This window comes from Guillardia theta, assembly GCF_000315625.1.
Source record: "Guillardia theta CCMP2712 unplaced genomic scaffold GUITHscaffold_117, whole genome shotgun sequence".
Taxonomy (NCBI): domain Eukaryota; class Cryptophyceae; order Pyrenomonadales; family Geminigeraceae; genus Guillardia; species Guillardia theta.
In genome coordinates this window covers 60,497-81,953 of record NW_005434557.1, presented here as the reverse complement: position 1 = coordinate 81,953, position 21,457 = coordinate 60,497, and the positions used below count along the sequence as shown (strand labels likewise).

At 54.6% G+C, this 21,457-nt stretch overlaps 9 protein-coding genes across 9 annotated transcripts in view; 4 read left to right on the top strand and 5 right to left on the bottom strand.

Annotated features, from left to right (window-relative positions):
* Positions 1-127, top strand: part of GUITHDRAFT_117878 (hypothetical protein) — a gene marked incomplete at both ends in the record, with an annotated part of 3,192 nt that extends 3,065 nt beyond the window's left edge. Inside the window, one exon of the mRNA XM_005822886.1 lies at positions 47-127. Within this exon, the coding sequence (XP_005822943.1) occupies positions 47-127 (81 nt within the window). The remainder of the gene's footprint in view (positions 1-46) is intronic.
* A 485-nt stretch (positions 128-612) lies between these two features.
* On the bottom strand, positions 613-3,201 carry GUITHDRAFT_146116 (hypothetical protein; the record flags this gene model as incomplete). The annotated part of the gene is made up of 4 exons (XM_005822885.1): positions 613-2,400; positions 2,577-2,670; positions 2,713-2,972; positions 3,163-3,201. The coding sequence occupies 4 exons, from the start codon at positions 3,199-3,201 to the stop codon at positions 613-615; spliced, it is 2,181 nt and encodes a 726-aa protein (XP_005822942.1).
* Positions 3,202-3,958: 757 nt separating this feature from the next.
* Positions 3,959-4,261, top strand: GUITHDRAFT_53559 (hypothetical protein; the record flags this gene model as incomplete). The annotated part of the gene is made up of 1 exon (XM_005822884.1): positions 3,959-4,261. A coding segment is annotated over one exon (303 nt), but the record flags the coding sequence as incomplete, so codon positions are not given.
* Positions 4,262-5,045: 784 nt separating this feature from the next.
* Positions 5,046-6,223, bottom strand: GUITHDRAFT_155350 (hypothetical protein; the record flags this gene model as incomplete). Its single annotated transcript, XM_005822883.1, has 11 exons — positions 6,197-6,223; positions 6,067-6,138; positions 5,962-6,019; positions 5,744-5,918; positions 5,614-5,697; positions 5,489-5,563; positions 5,354-5,443; positions 5,237-5,307; positions 5,113-5,192; positions 5,088-5,091; positions 5,046-5,065 (listed from the first exon to the last, which is right to left on the bottom strand). Coding segments are annotated over exons 6-11 (274 nt in total), but the record flags the coding sequence as incomplete, so codon positions are not given.
* GUITHDRAFT_146114 (hypothetical protein) lies at positions 6,193-8,679 on the bottom strand (the record flags this gene model as incomplete). The annotated part of the gene is made up of 9 exons (XM_005822882.1): positions 6,193-6,368; positions 6,410-6,505; positions 6,685-6,736; positions 6,781-6,904; positions 7,196-7,959; positions 8,002-8,097; positions 8,144-8,401; positions 8,454-8,495; positions 8,671-8,679. 9 exons carry the CDS (start codon positions 8,677-8,679, stop codon positions 6,193-6,195), a joined length of 1,617 nt encoding a protein of 538 aa, XP_005822939.1.
* A 1,295-nt stretch (positions 8,680-9,974) lies between these two features.
* Positions 9,975-13,168, top strand: GUITHDRAFT_117874 (hypothetical protein; the record flags this gene model as incomplete). The annotated part of the gene is made up of 9 exons (XM_005822881.1): positions 9,975-10,065; positions 10,118-10,175; positions 10,232-10,373; positions 10,432-11,129; positions 11,294-11,522; positions 11,591-11,974; positions 12,182-12,379; positions 12,481-12,609; positions 12,761-13,168. The coding sequence occupies 9 exons, from the start codon at positions 9,975-9,977 to the stop codon at positions 13,166-13,168; spliced, it is 2,337 nt and encodes a 778-aa protein (XP_005822938.1).
* Positions 13,169-13,310: 142 nt separating this feature from the next.
* On the bottom strand, positions 13,311-14,212 carry GUITHDRAFT_117873 (hypothetical protein; the record flags this gene model as incomplete). Its single annotated transcript, XM_005822880.1, has 6 exons — positions 13,311-13,348; positions 13,402-13,525; positions 13,676-13,756; positions 13,805-13,845; positions 13,995-14,058; positions 14,141-14,212. The coding sequence occupies 6 exons, from the start codon at positions 14,210-14,212 to the stop codon at positions 13,311-13,313; spliced, it is 420 nt and encodes a 139-aa protein (XP_005822937.1).
* Positions 14,213-16,723: 2,511 nt separating this feature from the next.
* Positions 16,724-17,085, top strand: GUITHDRAFT_146112 (hypothetical protein; the record flags this gene model as incomplete). The annotated part of the gene is made up of 2 exons (XM_005822879.1): positions 16,724-16,862; positions 16,910-17,085. The coding sequence occupies 2 exons, from the start codon at positions 16,724-16,726 to the stop codon at positions 17,083-17,085; spliced, it is 315 nt and encodes a 104-aa protein (XP_005822936.1).
* Positions 17,086-18,576: 1,491 nt separating this feature from the next.
* Positions 18,577-21,457, bottom strand: part of GUITHDRAFT_146111 (hypothetical protein) — a gene marked incomplete at both ends in the record, with an annotated part of 7,990 nt that continues 5,109 nt past the window's right edge. The window contains 7 exons of the mRNA XM_005822878.1: positions 18,577-18,654; positions 18,740-18,898; positions 19,232-19,299; positions 19,508-19,670; positions 20,103-20,263; positions 20,498-20,624; positions 20,927-21,070. Coding sequence (XP_005822935.1) covers positions 18,577-18,654; positions 18,740-18,898; positions 19,232-19,299; positions 19,508-19,670; positions 20,103-20,263; positions 20,498-20,624; positions 20,927-21,070 — 900 coding nt within the window. The remainder of the gene's footprint in view (positions 18,655-18,739; positions 18,899-19,231; positions 19,300-19,507; positions 19,671-20,102; positions 20,264-20,497; positions 20,625-20,926; positions 21,071-21,457) is intronic.

Below are 21,457 nucleotides of genomic sequence, written 5' to 3'. Positions count from 1 at the left end.
TGAGGGGGGCGGGAGAGGATAAGGAGGATGATGGAGGCGGTGGCAGGTGCTGCTGGAGGAGATGCATGGGATCAAGAAGCATCTGCACAGGGAGTACGTGAACTTCCGCAACACTCTATGCCAGTAGGAGGAGGCGAGCATGCACAAGTAGCGGTAGGGCTCGTGTATGTACAACAAGACCTACCGGAAGCTGTTTGTGAGAGTAGAAGGAGGGCGTGTAAGACAGACTCGAGTCAGGGGGGCGGGACATTCCCTTGGCTCTCTCTCGATTTCACTTGATGATGACGGACTAGGAGACATCATCCTTCCGGGTCGAGTCGTTTTGCTCACGTCGGAGAGAGTAGCGATAGCTGAAGACATGCTGATAGAGTCAAGAATGACTACAAATGCGGAGAATTCAAACAAGGGGAAGAGACAAAATGGCTCGGGGAGGGAGGGGGCATGAGATCATGGTTGTGAGGATCAAATTCAAGCAAGAGGAGCATTCAGAATGATCTATCAACGACAACGTTCATGACCCTCTCTCTGACTGACGTCACATTCAAGGATCAGACAAGAGCAGGGCTGACGCCAGTAGAGCTCAAATACCTTAGGGCTGTTTCCGCCTCATTCCTAGTGAAGGCCCCAGGCTTCCATCTCCATCACGGTGAAGTTGAGAGAGCCACTGGTGAGGAGGTGAGGGTTGTTGTGAGCGTTGAACGTCTGCCCGAGGTTGCAGGAGCTCTGCTGGTTCTGGTTGCAGTTCTCGGACAGGAACAGGTCAGGCCTACTACCGAAGGCGAAGCAGCCGCCCACGTTAAAGTTGAAGGCGCAGCCGTCGGGAATGGCTCCGATCAGCCTGCAGACAGTGAGAGAGTCTTGATGGATGTCAGCAGTGAGCTCGAGGCTGAAGAGGAAGGCTCTGCTAGAGGAAGCGTTGTTGTTCTTCGAGTCGACGAAGCCCCCGAAGATGTTGTTGTTGGAGTCCTTGACCAACAGCAGCTTGTTGCTCGTATTGTTCCACTTGGTCTGCAGCTGGCCCCTCGTGAAACCATCGCGGCTGCCGCGGAAGAGGAGGGAGGCGTATCGGCAAGGGATCTCCTGCATGTGGGGTCGGAGCAGCTGGAGCAATCTGGTTACTCGCTCTCGAGCTGGCAAGATGGAGGAACGGAAGCAGGCCAAGTCGGACTGCTCGACCTGGTAGAAGTTCAACATGCGATCGAACGACTCCAAGTACTGGGGGTCCACGACGATGCCGATGTTGATCTCGTCCTGCTCCTTGTCCGGCAGGTCCTCGTACAGGCGTCTAAGCCGCAGCTGGGAAAGGATCTTGCCGAAGCAGTAGGGGTTGATGTCAAGGAAGATGTCTCCGTCGTCATCCAAGTCAGTCTCTGGCACCTGCACTTGACCACTCGCGTACTGCATGTAGAGCTTGGAACCCTTGATGAGCGACAGAGTCTGTTTGGTGGTGTAATGCTTCCTCCCGCCGACGTTGAAGAAGATGATCTCCTGTGCCTTGTGCTTCTCTTCCATCTTCTCCATGTACTCCATCTCGTCGTCGAGATCTCTCCCGTCCTCGATCAAGTTCTCCTCCTCCTGCTGCAGTCTCACCCCCTCCCCCAGCAGCTCCTGCACGCAGCTGTCGATGTCCTTGACCCTTCGCGTCAGCTCCGATAAGAGCGAGGCGGACTTGGTCGGCACTCGGCGGTTCGCGTCTTTGACACCCTCGGCTCCGACCAGCTCCAGCTTGACTTGCCAGACTTCCAGCTCAGCCACCTGGAAGTTGACGCGACCGTTGGTGAGAGCGTGAGGGCTCCCATAGTTCTCGTACGTTGTGCCCAGGTGGCAAGAGCTCTCGTTGTTGGCGTTGCATGCGTTCGATATGCTCAGATCCGGCCCAGCTCCCAGCACGGCACAGCAAGCTCGGACTCCTCGCACCGCTGTGTGCTTCTGGTCGGCCTTGACGGGATAGACCTTGTAGAGCTTCGGGTCTTGTGAGCCTCTGCTGGACAAGTGGAACAGAAACGCCTTGCTGGACTCAATGTATTGCTCGTGAAAGCTTCTCCCCACGTCCACAAAGGCCCCAAACACGTTCCCTTCCGTGTCACGTACGATGGTGATGCTGTTGACCACACCTGCGCTCTTGCTCTGCACCTTCGAGCATTCGAACCCATCGCGGCTTCCACGATGGAGGAGGCGGAACTCACAGTCTCTGCCGTCTGCTTCCAATGTCGTCACGATGGTTCCTGCCAAGACGGCCTGCATCCAAGGCTTCATCACTCCCGCCTCCACCTCGCCTTCACTCGAGAACAGCTTCTCCAAGCCAAGATGCTTCTGCAGCTGCCGGAATCCGAACTGATCGCCATGACTGGCTTTCGGCTGCCGTATGGGGATGGTCGGGTCCTGCATTGTGAGCTCCCGCTACGCATTATGTGAGCGCGAGTAACAGGAAGGCAGGAGGAAAGGATGCAGATGGTGGTGGTGGTGGTGCTGCTGCTGATGATGATGATGAGGAGGAGGAGGATGGGGAGGGGGAGGAAGGGGAGTGGTGGTGGTGAGGAGGAGGATGATGGGGTAGAGGAGGAGGATCGGTACACCAGGTGGTTGATGATAGGGTCGAACCAGCCAGCATCATAGTCGAGGAAAATCCGTCCTTCATTGTCGAGCTTGTAGATGTGATCCCAGCGACCGCTAGTAGAGGCTCAGCTGGAGGAGAGGAGAGGACGAGTTCACCTCAGCATCCACTTGAGTTTGGAGGAGAAGCGAGTGATGGTGCTTCTCTTTACGTCTATCTTCGTTCCTCCCACGTTGAGCTTGACGATGTTGCTTGGCTTGATGGCAGAAGAAGTCTCTTTTTCAATCTTGATTCCCCGCTCCTTGAGCGACCTCAGGAGGAGCTGAGACTTGTGTTTGTCGAGTTCGCTTCTTCTCTGCTCGATTCGTTTCTGCAGATTCGAAGCTTCTTTGAAAGCCTCTGTGACAAACCCGAGCATCTGATGAAGAGCAAAACAAGTGTATCAAAATTTGTGAATTCATCGCTCGGTTCCCTCCTCTTCTCTCCCGCTTGCCTCCTTCCCCCCCCCCCCCCTTCATCCATCGTCGAACCTATCTCCTCGTCCTCGTCCCTCCCTCTCCTCCCTTTCTCTTATCCCTCCCTCTCCTCTCTCTCCCTCCCCCTCTCACCTGCTCACACGCATGGCTCTGTTCACCACGCTTTGCCATGTTCAAGTATTGGTGAACAGGGTAGGGTAGTACCAATCCGGGGGTGAGGGGTGATCAAATAGTACTGAAGAGCTAGGAAAACACTACAATACGTAGGGTGATTTCGTTTTAAGGTAGGGGTGGTCAGCCCAGCAGAATAGCAGCAGGAGTAGGAGCGAGGAAGGGCGTGGAGGTGAAGGGCGAGAGGAGCAACATGGAGGCGAGTAGGAGCTACGAGGCGAGTACGAGCTACGAGGCGAGTAGGAGCTACGAGGCGAGTAGGAGCTACGAGGCGAGTAGGAGCTACGAGGCGAGTAGGAGCTACGAGGCGAGTAGGAGCTACGAGGCGAGTAGGAGCTACGAGGCGAGTACGAGCTACGAGGCGAGTACGAGCTACGAGGCGAGTACGAGCTACGAGGCGGGTACGAGCTACGAGGCGAGTAGGAGCTACGAGGCGAGTACGAGCTACGAGGCGAGTAGGAGCTACGAGGCGAGTACGAGCTACGAGGCGAGTACGAGCTACGAGGCGAGTAGGAGCTACGAGGCGAGTAGGAGCTACGAGGCGAGTACGAGCTACGAGGCGAGTACGAGCTACGAGGCGAGTACGAGCTACGAGGCGAGTAGGAGCTACGAGGCGAGTAGGAGCTACGAGGCGGGTACGAGCTACGAGGCGAGTACGAGCTACGAGGCGGGTACGAGCTACGAGGCGAGTAGGAGCTACGAGGCGAGTAGGAGCTACGAGGCGGGTACGAGCTACGAGGCGAGTAGGAGCTACGAGGCGAGTAGGAGCTACGAGGCGAGTAGGAGCTACGAGGCGAGTAGGAGCTACGAGGCGAGTAGGAGCTACGAGGCGAGTAGGAGCTACGAGGCGAGTAGGAGCTACGAGGCGAGTAGGAGCTACGAGGCGAGTAGGAGCTACGAGGCGAGTAGGAGCTACGAGGCGAGTACGAACTACGAGGCGAGTAGGAGCTACGAGGCGAGTAGGAGCTACGAGGCGAGTAGGAGCTACGAGGCGAGTAGGAGCTACGAGGCGAGTAGGAGCTACGAGGCGAGTACGAGCTACGAGGCGGGTACGAGCTACGAGGCGGGTACGAACTACGAGGCGAGTAGGAGCTACGAGGCGACTGCTGCTGTAAGTGAAGATGGTCCTTCTGATAGAGCGCGAGGTTGTTTCATCTCACATAGTCCACGTCCCCGTGCACATCGAGGCTCGAGTCGCACGTCACAATTGCGAAGTTGGAGCGAGGGACAAGGAGAGAAGGCGCGACGTCCCACCTGCCGATGACGTCAGCGAGGCTCGAGCTCCATCTCTCGCGTCTCTCGCCTGCTCCCGTCATAAGTCTCAACCACCTTGAGGTCTCGCGTGCCGTCCCATCCTCCCGCCGCAATCAACTGAAGTAGAGAGTTTTCAAGAGAGCGCAGAAGAGAGCAAAGTAGAAGAGAGCGAAGTAGAAGAGAGCGAAGTAGAAGAGAGCAAAGTAGAAGAGAGCAAAGTAGAAGAGAGCGAAGTAGAAGAGAGCGAAGTAGAAGAGGGCGAAGTAGAAGAGAGCAAGGCAGGAGCGAGCAGGTGAAACAAGAGAAACAAGCGTAAGGCATGACTAACTTTTGAGTTGAGCGCTGATACCGCCAGGCACATCCTCGGAGTCTGCAAGCTCGCCTGCAGATTTCTCACTTGCTGTCAGGAGCAGCGAGCGGCCTGCCTCCTCGACCCAGCGGCCTGCACGGACGTCCAACGACTCAACAGACCCGATTACGTGGTTCCTGACAAGAGTTGAGTTTGGTCGTCTGCTCAGCCACGTGCTCACCCGTCGTATCCTCCAACCACATAGACTTTCGGCCCAACTCCGACTGCCCCGAACGAGCATCGGCTACCATCCTGCACCTGGGCCAACGTGATCAAGGAGGAGCTTGAAGGGAGCAAAGAACCTTCTTGGGATGTTGAAGCTGAGAGACGTTGCTGACCCCGGCCTGTAGCGGAGCACACATCGAGGGTTCCATTCGCCACTTCCCTTCTCTGCATCACCATCACCGACTGAACAGGGAGAGCAGCTGGAGATGCCGTGGATCGAACGACTCGACGGTGTTGGTGATATGGTGGCGCAAGTCCCACTTCAGTCCCGGAATCCCCTGCCCCTCGTCACCCCCTCCTCCCCTCCTTCACATCGTCACTCACTAGATTCGTGTCCAGCACCTCCGACTCGGTGCTCCAACCCCCAATGGCGTAGATCCTGCCATGCACAGACACTGCCTGGAAGTAGCAGCGCTGCCTTGCTCGTCATGCACGTCAGGAGCATGCTGCTAACAGCACCTTTCTGTTCATAGACGGACACTCAGTCCATCTCCCTGTGGTGAGATCCAGGCAGCTGACTTGGTTCCACCATGCCTGGAGGAGCAGGTATCACCCGCCGCCCCTACAGATGCGCTCCAACTCGCCGGCTGCCTTGTTTCCAGATCGAAGCCTTGTCCTCCGATTAGGTAGATGCGGTCGTTGAGCAGCGCGGTGGAATGAAAGCTTGTCTACAAGAAGCAATCAATCTCATGATGCCGACGGGAGGAGACTGACAAGTCGTGGTGTTGAAAACCGTTCTTGACGCCATTGAAAGTCAAGGCCGCAGCTCTCAACGTTATCGAGATCGTTCGCGTCCTACAAAGGCAAGTGACAAGCAATTTGAACACAATGGCAGGACATCGTCCAGCCCCCCGAATGTGTAGATGCGATCCTTGTAGAAGAGAGCGGACTGAAGTCTCGTCACTCTTGAAGCTTGAAGCAGCGGCACACACCAGTCCGTCTCGAGGGCAAAGCATGTCTGCCTTGAACTTCCACCGCGACAGACTTCCTCTGAATCAGAGTCGTTCAGCCGTTCGAAGCACTCAAACAAAACAAACTTTTCGAATCTGCTGGTCTCGACATACTGACACAGATGGTTGGCTTGTTGATAGGAAGACGAGGGATCAAAGCTTACACGAGCGAACACACCCAAGGTCAGAGTTGAATCCTTTCAGTCACGATCATCACCGGAATGTGATGGAGCCTCCAATGGCAGCTATGAAGGTGTCTCGTTCCACTGGCCCTTCACAACCCGCTTCCTCCTCCAGCTCTTGCCTTGTTCCCTCTTTCCCCTGCGCCTCCCCTGACCGAGCAGACTCCACGGGAGCAAGCAGCTCTTCGAAGTACGGAACATGTCGCTCTGAATGCGATGAGACAAGCTCAGGTTCGAGGGCAGGGCACCTGATGGAGGTCGTCGGAGCGTCTCGATCTTCTCCTTGGTGTATCCGACCGAGTACAACTCCTCATCGGTGTAGACATCCGGTTGGAGTAGAGTCCCTGTGCCAACTCCGTCAATCAAAGGATCAGACGGATCAGGCTGGAACTCGGTCACCGCAGTTGTCTCTCGCGCCAGGAAAAAAAGCCTTCATCTCCTCAGTGATCTTCAACAACCCTTGTGTTCATCCCCGAGTCACGACGTGCTCTCGTCTTCTCAGCACCTCCTCTCCTCCCCTCACCTGCCGCTCTCTCCCTGTCTGCTCTTCGTTTGCTGTAATTGATTGTATTGGTCTATCGGCAGCGTTCAGGTAGACGCGGTGTCAAACGTCAAAGACCTTATACAACCCATGAGGACATTTCATCGCCTCGCTGACTTTCTGCCGCTCAATCTTCGTGTCGTCAACAAGATCGATGAGCTCCGGAATCGAGTCGTCCAATGCCTCCTCGAAGCCATGGTACCTGTAACGTCTCAACCGCCCGACGTGGATGTGAAGGAGGTAGGTAGGTAGGTAGGTAGGTAGAGAGGCAAGGCAAGGCAAGGGTGGGAGGGGAGGGGAGGGAAGGAGGGAGGGAAGGCAGAGAGGTAGGGAGGAAGGGAAGGAGAGGAGGGCGGGAGGAAGGGAGGAAGAGAAGAAGGGAGGGAGGTCGGGAGGGAGGGAGAGAAAGCAAGATAAAAGAGGAGGGATGCAAAAGCGAGGTGAATCATTGGAGCAGCAGGCGAAAGCATCAGCGGGAGGCAAGAGCATTCACCCTCCTTGCGACGAGGGCGTGCTCTCTTCTGACAGATCATCGTACTCCGGGATTGTCGAAGACTGCAGGGGAGGAAAGGTCAGGATGGGGACTGGGGAGGATGACGACGCCACCTCCTCCTCGTTCTTCTTGTTCCCAAAAGCACCCTGAAAGTTGGAATGACGATAGTAGGACCTTTCGCTCGAGTCTCGGCTGAAGCTGTTCTTGCGGAAGTAGCACTGGGCAGCAGAGTGTCCTACTTTATTGCAGAAGGAGCATCTCAGAGCACCCTTGTAGCCTTGCTGCCCGCCCTCCCCCGGCCCCCACCGTCGGCCCTGCGCCTGCGTACCGAACCCATGGGACTCTTGCCGGTCGAAAGGCTGCGGCGGCAGGTTCGCTTCCTGCTCCTGCCGCTTTGTCTCGAGGTCGCGAACAGAAACCCAACCGTCCTGACGGTCGGCAGCTTGCCTGAGCATGTCGGCGTCACTGGGGCGCAAGAGGTGTTCGCTTCTGGGCTGGAACTCGGCTCTCGGGCTCGCCATGGCTTGTCTGCGGAGGTTCTCCCGGAAGTCTCTCTGTTCCTGCAAGTAGACTTCGGGCGGGGGAGGGGAGGAGGGGAGGTAGACGTCCTCTCTAAGATCCGCTACTCGTGCTTCCATCCTCCTCTCTTCCATAGGGTCTGCCGCTGCCTCCGCCTGGCTCCTGGGAGCCCTCATGCTCTCTCCCGCTATCCTGCGGCCCGCAGAGCTCTTGTCCAAAGTTTCCCTGCTGACTTTCACCGGTACCTTCCAGGTGATGAGCAAACAGATCAGACCTTGCAGTCTCACCTGTACGGCTACGTCATTGCTGATCGCCTCCTTCAGTCTGTCCACAAGGTCCTGTTTCTTTCCTTTGATCTCCAGCCCTCGTCTCTTCAGCTCTTCCTGCGAACGGATCAGCACACAAAGTCTGTCACGCCAAGTACATCACTTTGAGCTCGTCGAGTTTCATCTGAGGAACCCTTGAAATGAGCTGTATCTTCATCAGTTCCTCGTGCGACATTTCTTGTATTCCCGACTTGGTTTTCCCTCCCCTCTCTGAATGCTTGTCGTCGTTGGGTGAGTTGTCATTCATCCCGCCGCGGATTTGCAAGCAGAGGGCCGAAGCTCGCGGCCTCCCGCTGACGGGTGACCGCAGCAAGTAGAGGTTTTCCTGCAGACCATGGGAGACTCCAGCATATGTCGTGACCTGACAGGAGCAGCTAAGTCAGAGGGAGGTTCCTCACGAGGTTTGCTCTGACCTCTCGCAGGATTGAGAGAAGGAAGAAGATACTTGAAGCTCTCTGCCATTTGCATGTGACAAAAGAGTACAACAACAGCAAAGATCAGGCAGCAAATCACAGAGCAGGGTATGAGAAGGTCTGGCAGTATGACGATATACCAACGAAGGAGGAGAAGGGAACAGCAGCAGACACAAGCAACGGATCGAAGAGGACACACAACGAGGAAGTTGCTCACCATTCGCATGTCCTCTTGCCGGAGTGAAGGCGTTAGGTGTCGGAGCTTTGCGCATTGACGAGAACAATCATGAGAGCATCAGGAGGAACGAGCATGTATCCAAGTCTGGCTCAGCTCGTCCCTCTTTCCATCCTCTCTCGCATCGTCCTCGGCTAGTGAGGTCTGTGCTGTTGACGGCCACTTTTCAATGAGATGCTCCGCTGCAAGGAGATCCTGCCTGCCTCCCCTCAGTTATTCCTTGAGACGGAAAAGACCCACCATGCATGCATGCCCTCCTCTAAATGTTTACATTTCTCATAGGACTATCAAGAACTGTCTCCTGCATTGCTTCCTCGCTCTCTCTCGCTCTCTCGCTCTCTCGCTCTTCCTCGCTCTTCCTCGCTCGCTCTCATATGCGCATCCGTTCTCCCTCGCCATGGGCCGCAATTGGAGGCAGCAAATCAATCCTACAGGTATGTTTAGCAAATGCTTTGGGCAGCTCTCACTTCAGTCTCTCTCTTAGAAGGGCCGGGGCCCGGGTCGGGCCTGGACCATGTTTGTCCGAAGTTCCGGCCGGGCCCGGCTCGGGCCACTACAACCGTTGAACTGGCACGAGTACCCGGGTAGAGGACTTTCAGACAGGTACCGGGTATTTGAGGGCCGCTGGACTGAGGGATGAGGGGGTGGGGGTAGTGTTGGTCCTGTCGGGGTCACTTTGACGAGAGGAACAAAACTTCATGTGACTTTTACTTGTGATGGACAAGAGCGAAGAGAGCGAGAGCAGAGAGGAGAGAGGGAGGGGGAGAGCGACTCGGAGCGAGAGCGAGAGCGAGGGCGAGAGAAGGAGGGAGGGAGGGAGGGAGAGAGAGAGAGAGCGCGCGCGCGCGAGAGAGAGAGCGAGGGCGAGAGAGAGAGCGAGGGCGAGGGCGAGGGCGAGAGCAAGAGCGAGAGCGAGAGCAGAGAGGAGAGAGGTAGGAGGAGAGGGAGAGTGGGAGGGAAGCAGAGGAAGTCAGGAGAGGAAACAGAGAAGAACTCGGCAGAAGAAGAGAGGAGAAGAGAGGCATGGGAAAGAGAGATAGAGGAAAGAGAAGAGGGCCTGACAGCACAGTTGCATGACAAACCTTGATGTATATGGCTTGTCTGAATACATCTCAGGGTTGAAAACAAGCTGCTTTCCGTTATATTGACGAGGTGTCCTTCACTTTCTCAAGGAATAAGAGCCATCTTATTCTCTTGATTGCTTCCGCGCTTTGAAACTTGTGAGGTTTCTGTGGATCCTTTCGATAAAGTCTGGGGTCACGGTCTTGTCAGGACCGGGAGTCAAGATGCCTAAGTTGGGAACGATCCAGGCCATTCTATTCGGCAAAATGAAGAAGCAAAGGAAAGCTCGTAAGGGGGCAAATGTTCATAACATCTGTGAGAAAACACACGATCAGTTTATCCTCAGATCTTTACGATTGTCTTGCAGATCACTTCCAAGACAGCGAGATCAATATCAAACAGACAATATTTCATCTGCGACGATGGTAACGAGAGCAACTCTGTGGGTATGAATCCTCTGAGATACCAACCTTGTATGCAGGCCCGGTGTAATGAATGGATACACGGAGCTATTCTTCTACGCGCTTTTCTTTGTTCTTTTCGTCATGTTGGTAGTCTTTCAATCCGACGTGGAGGTCGCAAACTTGATCGACGATGCGATCAGAAACGGTCTCTTGCAGCAGGTGCGTTGACAGCCATGTTGGGTGAAGTCTTGCTGCCTCTCACTTGAGCTGCTCCCAGGACGAAGCGCTCTCTTCCGTTCAGATGCAGGGAGACTTTTTCGACTATCTCCTCAAGTCTTACGACAACAAGCAACAGAGCTTCACAGACGGCACCGAACCAGACGGGGGTCTCATCAACAGCATCCTGGGAGGGACTTGGTACAACGGCGATCCTTTCACGACCGATGAGATGGGGATGATCTACAACTACAACAAGCTCATCGGGGGGGTGCTCATCATTCAGAAGAGAGGAGAGCTGGAGCCTTGCGAGTACTCCATGTACTCCTTGTTCTACCCCACATGCTACAGCAACGTCAAGTACGTCACTGCCGACCCTCCCCTGCGAGTCAACGGCACCAAGGACGTCTGTGGGAGCAGCCAGCCGATCATGGAGATCGACGAGAGCTCGCCTGACTACCAGCAGTACCTCGTGGACCTTGAGAACTCCAAGTTCGGAGATCGAGAGAAGCTGAACCAGACAGAGTACTCCAACGTTGTCAACTCGTTCCAGTACAGCTACAAGGACCAGGGATATCGAGCGTGGCTGTCACTCGCCGACGGCATCAAGGCAAACCTGCAGCAGATCCAGCAGCTGCAGGAGCTAAGATGGTTGGACTCCAAGACCCGCCACATCGACCTTAAGTTCACCTTCTACAATGGAAACTTTGGCATGTTCACCTTCGCCAAGGTGTCTCTTCAGTTCTCTCACTTCGGAACGTAAGTCCTCTCCGCCTCCTCCGCTACTGTCTTCTCTTCCTTGTCTTGCCAGTCCTTGTTGTCTCCTTCTTCGTTCTGTTTGTCGATCGCTACCTTGGATGATTCTTCTTGACTCCTTCTCCCTTCATCTTCCCCTCTGCTTGCTTGAAACCTTCGGCAACCAGGTACATCACGTCCGACCCGTCCGCCACTTCAGTGCAGCGGAATCTCCCTGGAGGGACGACGGTAAGCATCGGCTCCATCAACATGGAGCCCTACCTGACGCAGAAGGACTTCATTCTCCTGGGCTTCGAGATCGCCTTCATGGTCTGGGTCTTCTTCTTGATCTCTTCCTACATCCGCAACTTCCTGACTGCCATCTATCTTCGTCGCCTCCACAAATTCTTCAACATGGTAAGTGACCGTGATCGCTCTGATCGCCATCCCCTATTCTCCCTGCCCCGTCTCATCCTTGCTCGCAGTGGGCCTGTCTGGACCTGGTCAACTACACGTGCTACCTCATGTTCATCGTCATCCGCATCGGGTACATGAAGAACATCATCTGCCATCCAGTCCGCGTCCCCACCAACGACTACGACCCCATCTTCGAGCAGCTCTACCGCACCAACCGCGATCAGCTCTCCGTAAACTTCATTTCCATCCTCATTGGCACCCTGAGGTTCTTCAAGTATTACGAGTTTCAGCCCCGCCTGCAGATCGTCAACAAGACTCTCAGTGCCTCCATGGTGCATCTCTATCACTTCTGCCTCATCTTCGGGGTCATGCTGGTCGGGTATGCTGCCATCGGACATCTCAACTTCGGCAATCAGAGCAGAGACTTCGCCACTGTCCCCAACTCTATTCAGGTCTTCCGTCCTGTCTTGCCAAGACGTCTCTTCCTTCTCACCTCTCCCATCTCTGGTTCCCTCACTCCCTCCCTTCAACTCTTCTTTCTACGATGTCGCATGCTTTTCTGTCCCCCTCCCACCCTTCTCCCCTCCTTCTTCTGCCTCGTCCTCTTTTTCAACTGTCTGTCGCCCGTGCTCTCGTCTTCGCCAGCTGAGGCTGTGCAGGTGATGTGGGAGTCTCTCTTCGGGGCCTTTGACCTGGGCCCAACCATCGGCAACTTCAACTTGGGCTACATCAATCCCATCATGGCAAACGTCTTCTTCATCTCCTGGATGTTTCTCACGGGCATGGTCCTCATGAACGTGTTCGTTGCCATCCTCATGGACGGTTACGCTGCTGCCAAGGAGGAAGGCAAGAAGACTGTAAGTGGCTGCACGACCTCAAGCCCGCTCGCCTCCTCCTGCCTGCTGTCCTCTCCCTCTCCCTCGCCTCATTCTCATGTTGACTTGTGTCTTGCTAACAGGCAGAGAGGCTCGGGAAAGATGCCCCCGACGCTGTGCATGAGGATGTTGTCAAGGCGGTTCAGGACATCAGCCACAGCCTGTTCGCGGGGAGCACATACAGCAACACCATGCTGCTCCATGCTTTAGAGGTCAAGTCTCCTCCTCCCTTCCTTTGATCTTCCCTCCTTACTCCCTGCTCCCTGCTCCCTGCTCCCTGCTCCCTGCTCCCTGCTCCCTGCTCCCTGCTCCCTGCTCCTACTCCTTCTCAGCCGCTCTCGGGCTGACCGAAGTCTCGTCCAGGCGCTGGACGGTCACATCCCTGACCCGGAGATCAACGAGGTGGAGCTGCGGAAGGAGATGACGGAGATCGAAGCAGAGATTGCGAGGCTGACGAGGAGGAAGAACTACATTGAGAGGACCTTGGATGCTCCGCTCGCCGACCAGCCCTGCCATGACATCTGGAACCAGAAGCGCTGCTCCTTCGACGCCCTCGTGCGGGTCATCGGCCAGTTGTACCCGAAAGTCAACTTGGACACGGACAAGATGCAGCGAGCCTGGTCGAGGAGCATCTACACGGCGTCGACCAGCGAGCAGGAGCAGGACGACTGGAAGACGGAGATGCTTGAGATTTACCTCCAGCAGCTCCGCGCCGAGAACCAGAGGCTCCAACTCAAGGCTGCTGCCGCTGATATCAGCCGGGGTGAGTAGCCAGGACGAAGAGGGAGGAAGAGGAGGAGGAGGAGGAGGAGGAAGAGCGGCAGGAGATGCTCCCTGGCCCCAGATGTTTGTGAGACCATCCGGGGGCCGTAAACGTTCAGTCAGCCAGCCTTGGCTTTAGTTTATTCGATGCTTATTTGGGTTGACCCTTTACGTGGTATGGTATTCTCGCTGAGGAAGAGTGTGTCAGATGCGATGATATAACAATGAGTTGTGATCATCACCGTCATCGATGAGTTTCGATTCACCCCTGATAGCAAACCCCGCACACATGCTGGCAGTAATGAGGAAGAACATCCTGGGATGGCCAGCCTTGATGAGCCTATCGGTCCCCAACATCTGATGCATCTGATGTCAGACTTCAATCACAATGCAAACTCAGTCGGTTGCCTTCGGCTCGAGTGCACGCAGGCCATACACGACTACGCTACTTATAGCTCCCCATTGAACGGCTCCCTATGACTACGTCAGGCTCGAAAGGACAGTCACATGCAAGACCAGGCAAGCCTCGTAGATGCCCATACTGAGACGCTCCTTTCTCATCCTTTCAGCTTCTTCTTCCGACTCCACCTCGATAGCCTATTCAAGATCAATCGATCCACGTGGCCCATCCCAACCGACTCCCACCTCCACAGGCTTGTTCTTCGACTCCCTCCACGAGTTGAACGCTGAGACCGAGGCAACTAAGCCCACACCTCCCGCCGCAATGCCGGCCAGCCTTTCAAGACGTTATGGACAGACTGGCAAGAGCATTCATTTGTCCCCACGTCTTGGTAAGCTTCTGCGTTGGGTTGCTCTCCGTGCTAAATTTCCTCACATTTTCTGATCTCTTTGCAAACTTTTGACTGCTTGTCAGCAGAAGAGTTCGAGTCGCTGGTGATCTGAGAAAACAGAACAGAGAAGGAATAAGTCAGCGTGATTTTGACGATGCTACAAGAAGATATATCAAAGGCAGCTACACACTATAATGCCAGCCATTTCACGCACTTTGATCATGCAGTCAATTTCTCTCTTATAACAGATGGCCACCTTCATCTAAGTCCTCAATGCAAAAACATGCTGCCTTGCTATGACTGCATAGGTCTCCCTTTCTGTATCCCTTCCCAATCTTCTCGAAGAGCTGTCGATTAACAGTGAAGCTATCTACGCACGACACGATTCTTGGACACGTCTGCCTGACTGGGACTACAATCGTTTCCTTTACTCAGAGTTAAGTTCAATCACTCCATGCTGAAATACCATCCCTTTCCATCTACCAGACACTTACTCCTCAGTCATTGAAACCCTCGATGCCAACGACGTCTACTTGATGCCTTCCGGGACACTCTCTTTTGGTTCCAACCACTTTCCGTTAATTCTTATGTGCCGTCTTCATCTTATCCCACAGCATCTCGATACGTACAAGTCATATCACATGTTCTTTCAGCTCACTTCATGTCTTCATGCCATCCCGTCCTGATCCTTTTGCGCATGCCCCGTACCTCGACACTCCATCTACTCAATCCTCTGCGCAATCCAACAATTGCTGCTACTTTGTATCTATCTTCACAGTGCTTTCCCTCTCTCCCCCATCCTCACTCTCTCCCATCCTTCAGTCTCTCCTCTCCTATTCCTATCCTCTGACATCCTATTCCTCTCCTCTCCTATTCCTCTCCTCTGATATCCTGCCTCCTCTTTTCGCTCATTCCGACCATCTCACCTGCTCAACACACGCGCAAGCATGGCGTCGTTCCACCCTCTGGGATCTCTGCTGGAATATAGGGGTGTGGCTCCAGGGGTCGTAAGGTAACCCCTACCCCATAGATACCCAACTCTTACCCCCTTACTTGGAGGGTACCGTCATCTACCCTACCTCAGAAATAGAGTAAAATAAGGGCCAAGTACCGGTACATCGACAATCATCAACCTAAGTGAAGAAGGTCCATGACCCCATGCGCCACATACTGGAGGCCACAAGGCCTGAGGAAAGCCGGGGGTAGGGGTGGGTACCCCTCACGAAATGTCGAGAAGGTGTAAAATCACGTCGTTTGAACACAATGGCATTAAAAGTACCCCTCCTTTGCTTTCTCTTCGGACCCCCCACTTTTAGTGTCAGCAGCTTGTGGTACATCACATGTAGAGAAGTCTTATGAGTCTATGACATTTCCTATGACCCTTTAGGGAGCCTCATACGTGTGTTTCAACCCCTACCCACCCCCTGTACACACAACCCCCGACAGCTCCACCCCCACCCCTCATGCCCCGTACCATGGTCACTGGGTCAGCCTGACACGTTGTGTTCGGTACTAGAAAGCTACGATTTTCTAGTACCCTGTTCTATCCTGATATCATGGTGATCCTAGGACACGTACTAGGTTCAAGGTCCTACATTTGGATTGTATGATTTTGAGGTATCGATTTTGGTCCGAGCATTTGCCTTAGGAGCTCCTTAGGTAATACGAAAGTCAGTGCCCTGAGCTGACAGGAAATCTGAAAAGGAGAGATTTTGTCACCCGTATCCCTCGAGCTAACTTGAAACGATGTCACATCGGAGCTCTTGGGCTCCACCCCCACCCCCACATTTACATCACACTTACCACCCCCTACAACTCAAGTCATCAACACCCCCTACCCCCTCCTCCCTCTTCTTTGTAGGCGCATTCAATGCGACTATACTACCCCTACCGCCTCCACGCACACCCCACCCCCCACTGGATAAGTCGATCACGGCTCTCCTTTGATTCTCAAAAACACACTAGGGTCCCTATCCCTACCACCTTCATATTTACATTTTTTATTTATACCCCTCATTTATACTGCAATTTAGCCTAAAATCACCCGGTACACGTAGAGCAGACCCCCGATCGAGCCATCTGAAAGTACCCCCCACCCCACTGCTTTGAAAAGCCTTTCCCTGTGCCCTCCCCCCTGTACCCACCCTCTATTTAAACCCCGGGGTTCAGGATCCGCCACAAGACTGGTAGGCCGGCATGCAAACAGAGAGCGGAACATGGCGTCCAGGGGAGGGGAGAGAGGACAGAGGAGCGAGAGAGTTGAAGGACGCAGACAGCAGATATGCTGAAGCTGCAACTGGGCGTGCTGTTGCAAGCGTGGTGTGTGGGAGTCTGTGATAAGTGGGCGCGCAGGAAGGAGGGAGGAGGCGTAGAGGTAGCAAGGTCGGATGATGGAAGTGAATATGACGTAGAGAGCAGCAAATTCGTGTCTCATGCCTGTTATGCTCGCTTTTGAGGGAGATGAGCGTCAAAGACGTCAACGGGAGCATGTGTGACGTGTAAAGGATTAGGATAGTCGGAGCCCCCTTGTTGCAATTTGACTGAGTTGCTTGAAAGCCAAGGGTGTAGGCGAAAGTTGTTGAGAGAGAACCTTGTTTGCGTGTGCTTGTCTTTTTCGTGTTGATGTTCAAGAACTTGGGCTCGATCGTTGCTGGTTTTGATCATCTGCGGACAGGCCTACAAGCTTTTCCTTCTGATTTAAACAACCCCCACCCCCCCCCCACCCCACCCCCAACAAACTATGAACTTCGCAAGCTCCCTCCGCTCTGCTGCCATGGCCGTCCAAGGCAAGAAGGAGCGCACGCCTCAAGTGAAGCCTGTCGTGCCCAGTGCAAAGGAAGGCGTTCAGGTCTCTGAGCTCGACGCCTTCATGTTCAAGTACTTCGGCAAAGATTCGCCCATCATCCCCCTCGGTGAGTCCAGCAGCCCTCCCCTTGCTCGTCAGCTTAAGAGCTTGCAGGTGTCTTCACCACTGCGATCATCCTCGGATCAGGCCTCGTCTCCTTCAACAGCGGAGACAAGGCGACATCGCAGACCTTCATGCGTGCTCGTGTTATCGCCCAGGGCATCACCGTCGCTGCCATGATGGCATCCCTTGGCGTGCAGGAGCGACAAAGGTCACTCGGGCTGCTCTAAGATGGCGATCTGTGTATTTATATAGTCTTATGATACTTCCTTTCCTTGTGGCAGAATATTTAAACGTGCGCATCTCCTGTCTCCCTTCTCCAGTCCCGCTCCTCCTCCTCCCTTCTCCTCTCCTCTCCTCTCTTCTCTTCTCTTCTCTGTCCTCCTTGCCTACAACTGCAGCTGTGGAACGACGTCAAGAGTTTTGCGAGCTGATTGGATGAAGTCTGCCCGCACAGCTCCTTGCTGTAACATCGTCAGCGACAGAATGCTCGAGTCGCTCCTGCTCACCCCGTCTGCTCCTGCCGAAGATTTCAGTGAAGGGCGTGGAAGAGGAGGAAACGTACCTCCAACATACATGACGCCGTCGTCGACATGTTGCCGCCGTCCGCCGAAGTTCATCCTGTGACTGAGATCGTGAAGGGAGAGGAGAGGAGAGGAGAGGAGAGGAGAGGAGAGGAGAGGAGCAAGAAAACTGTGGTAGGAGAGCAAGAAGAGAAGAGAAGAGCAGAGAAGAGCAGAGAAGAGGAGAGGAGAGGAGAGGAGAGGAGAGGAGAGGAGAGGAGAGAGGAGAAGAGAAGAGAAGAGAAGAGAAGAGAAGAAAGGAGGAATGCGGTGGAGTAGACAGTTGTCAATGCTCTCACTCTCTCATCGCAAGAGCTTCGTGGTTGATTACGGCGGAGAATTCACTGTCTGTGGGGAGAGAGGAGAAGATACGCAGCAACAGAACAAGAGGAGGGAAGAGCGTGGCGGGTTAGTAACTGTCAAGATGATGCATTCTAGGAGAGGCGAGAGGTAAGGGGCGGAGAGCAGAGGAGAGCAGAGGAGATAGGAGAGCAGCGAGCAGAGAGGAGAGCAGAGGAGAGGAAGCAAGAGGTTGGGATTGCAAGGTGCTCTTCGACCTGGAACGGATGATGTGCTCCTAATCTCGTAGGGGTTGCCGACGTGATAGAGGAGATGCTCCTCGTTGAGAAAACTGCTGAGGAGCTTAGACAAGGAGGAAAGGACGATATGAGGAGGAGGCTGGGTTAAGAAGACGAGGACGAGGACGAGGACGAGGACGAGGACGAGGACGAGGACGAGGACGAGGACGAGGACGAGGACGAGGACATATTGGAAGGCAGGGTGATGGCGGGAAAGAGCGGAAATAGGAGTGAAAGTTGAGGAGGTGGAAGTGTTGGTAGTGGAGGAGGAGGAGGAGGAACAAGGAGGAATGAGGGTGAGGACGGAGGGAAAGGCTGGGAGGACTGACGCGTCTCGGACAGCAGCTATCCTCTCCTCAAAGGCGACGTTCTAGAAGTGGGTGAGTGAAATCAGAGACGACGAGAGGAGAGGCGAGAAACCCTTGAAGGAGCAGAGAGAGAGGAGAGGAGAGGCGAGAGAAGGGGAGAGGGAGAGGGAGAGGGAGAGGGAGAGGGAGAGGGAGAGGACCTGCAAGCTCTCCCAGAAGAGGCCACTGGAAGGAGAAGACCTGCCGCTGCTGGACTGGCTGTAGCAAGCCTGTCAAGCTGTCAGGCCCCGGGGGACAGGAGGAGACTGATTACAGCTGGGAGCGAGCTGCTGTTTGACAACCCTGACATTCTGATACGAGGTAAGGACAAAGACGAGAAGAAATGCTCCTCCTCCTCCCCTTTGCCTCTCTTCTTCTTGTCATCCCTTCCTCGACCTCGACCTCGACCTCGTCCTCGTCCTCGTCCACATCATCGTCTTCATCCTCCTCCATCTCCACCAGTTTCCTCTTGCTCGCTTCCTCTGACCTGACTGTCGACTTCCTCACGTCCTTGCGCATCTTTTGAACAAGCACCTTGACGAGCTCGTGCAGAACCTGAGCCACCATGGTGAGAAGAGAGCGAGGGGGAGGGGGGGGGGGGGAGGGGAGGACAACCAGGGGGGGAGGGGGGAAGGGAGGGAGGACGAACGGGGGGAAGGTGGTGGGGGGGCGTTGAGGGAGGAAGGCAAGGCGGAGAGGAGAGAGGAGACAAAGTAAACAGCACAATACGAAACGAGAAGAACGAGAGAGACGGAGGAAGTGCTCATGAGAAGGGGAGGGAGTAGTGGAGAGAGAGGAGGGGCTGGAGGGACGAGGAGGAGAAGGAGAAGGAGAAAGAGAAGGAGGAGGAGGAGGAGGAGGAGGAGCAGCAGCAGCAGTTGCACTTACTGTACTGAGAGTTTCGCATCTTGCTTCAAGCATGTGAAAGGAAAGATCCGTGAGCTGAGTTGAGTTATCTGACAAGATGAAGTTGTAAGTGTGAGGAAGAAGAAAGTGGAAGGGAAGGGTGAAGGAAAGAGGATGGAGGGAGGAACTCTGAGAGAGGAGAGGAGGTGAAGAGCAAAAGCTAAAATGCTGTACAGACTGGAGGGAGGGCGGAGGGCGGAGGGAGGAGGGCGGAGGGAGGAGTAATAGCAAGGAGAAGCAGGCAACTTAGGAGATCACCTGAGACAGGAGCGGATGCATGTAGAGCCTTCATGCTGGCTAGGGAGGAGACGAGCCGAGCGCGATTAGGAGCAAGTGACTTGACGTCTTTGAGTAGGGAGGTGACGCGGGAGACAGCGCGGACGCAAGTCTGCGTTCGGAGAGAGCTCTTCTCGTCCGCCACCTGCTGCAAGGTCAGACGTTCGCTCTGTCTGAGAAAGAGAGAGAGAAGAGGAGCGAGGAGAGCGAGGATGAGGGAGGAGGAAGTAATGCAGGAAAGACCATGGTCGCCATAAGAGAAAAGATTTGTGCAGCCGTCATGTCCTGATGAAAATCTCCTGTCAGGCAGTCTGGCTAGAGCATGGCAAGAACAAGACGGGAAGGTGGAGGGGAGGACGGCAGATCAAAGGCACCAGGAAGGAGGTGAGGACGAGGAGACATCTATTCGTCCTGCTGTCAACGCCTCCTGCGTGAACCTGCTCCTCAAGCTCAGCGTTCGGCACATGGAGAGGAAGAGCGATAGAGCAGGCGGAAACAGGAAGAGAGGCATGAGAACAAGAAGAGCAGCAGCTGCAGCTGCAGCTGCAGCAGCTGCAGCTGCAGGGTAGAAGAGAACCGTTTGGCGAGGGATGCCGAGACAAGCGGCGACGTCAGCGGCAAGGATGGAGCAGGAGACGTTCTTGTCTGCACAGCTCTCCCAGTTGGGCTCGAGCTCGAGCTCGACGAGCTCGATGAGATGCGAAGCTTGAGGAGGAGGCGGCGCAGGTCTCAGCGAGACTTGAGCAGCGTAAGAAGCAGAGGAGGGGGAGGAGGAGGCGAGCAGATCAGAGCAGAGCGGTGAGGAGAAATGGAAAAGAGGAGGAGAGAAGTCAGAAACAGGGAGGGAGGTAGGGAGAAGAAGGAGCAGAGTAGAGTGGGAGGTAGGGAGAAGAAGGAGCAGAGGAGAGAGTGGGAGGTAGGGAGAAGAAGGATGGAGTAGGGGAGGGGGAAGGAGGCAGGGGATGGAGGTACCTGTAGAAGTGGGAGGAGCAGAAGGATCAAGCTTCTCTGCTCGGTTGTAGTACTGGAGGAGGGAACGAGCCTCTCGCGAGAGGATCTTCTTTGCGTCTTGGACCAGCTGGAGAATGAGGTTGACCATCTGGAGGAGGGTGAGGAGGAGACGGTGAGGAGAGGAGGAGAGGAGCGGTGAAGGAAGGGAGGAGGGAGGAGGGGGGGAAGAAGAAAGGAGAAGAAAGGAGAAGAAAGGAAAGAAATCGGGGAAAGGAGAAGTGAAACGAGAGGAAGGAGAAGATGGAGGGAGAAGGAGGACCTCTGAGGTTTGAGGACTTTCAGGAATGAAGTACACTTGTCTGCTTGTAAATCATGAGATTACAAGTTGAAGAGTAGAGAAGAAAGAGCAAAAATACAAGAAAAAGAAGTGCAGAAGATACTTGACAGCACCAGCAACACCACCACCACCACCACCACCACCACCAGCAAGGGATATGATACGGAGAAGGAAGAGCAAGGGAGGGGAGCAGGAGACCGGGAGGGAGCGCTTCTTTCGATCTCCTTGGACAGGTTTGAGATTTTCTTCTTCATGACCTGAGAGAATGTTGAGAAGGAGCAAAAAGAATGAAGATGAATGGAAACGACTTAGATGATGATGACAAGTGTAGGTGCGGAACAGACAAGTTGGGAGCTGAAAGGAGGAGGAGGAAGAGGAAGAGGAGAAAGTGAAGGTAGAGGAGGTGAACCAGCAACAGCAACAGCAGGAGCAAGAGCAGGAGCAAGAGCAGGAGCAGGTGAACCTGAATTTGTCTAAAGATTTCCTTCCAAAACGACTCGAACTTGTTAGTCCACAGGACGTGATCGATAGAAGCTGACAAGTCCAGTGAGAGGAGAGGAGAGGAGAAAAGAGGAGAGGAGAGGAGAGGAGAGGAGAGGAGAGGAGAGGAGAGGAGAGGAGAGGAGAGGAGAGGAGAGGAGAGG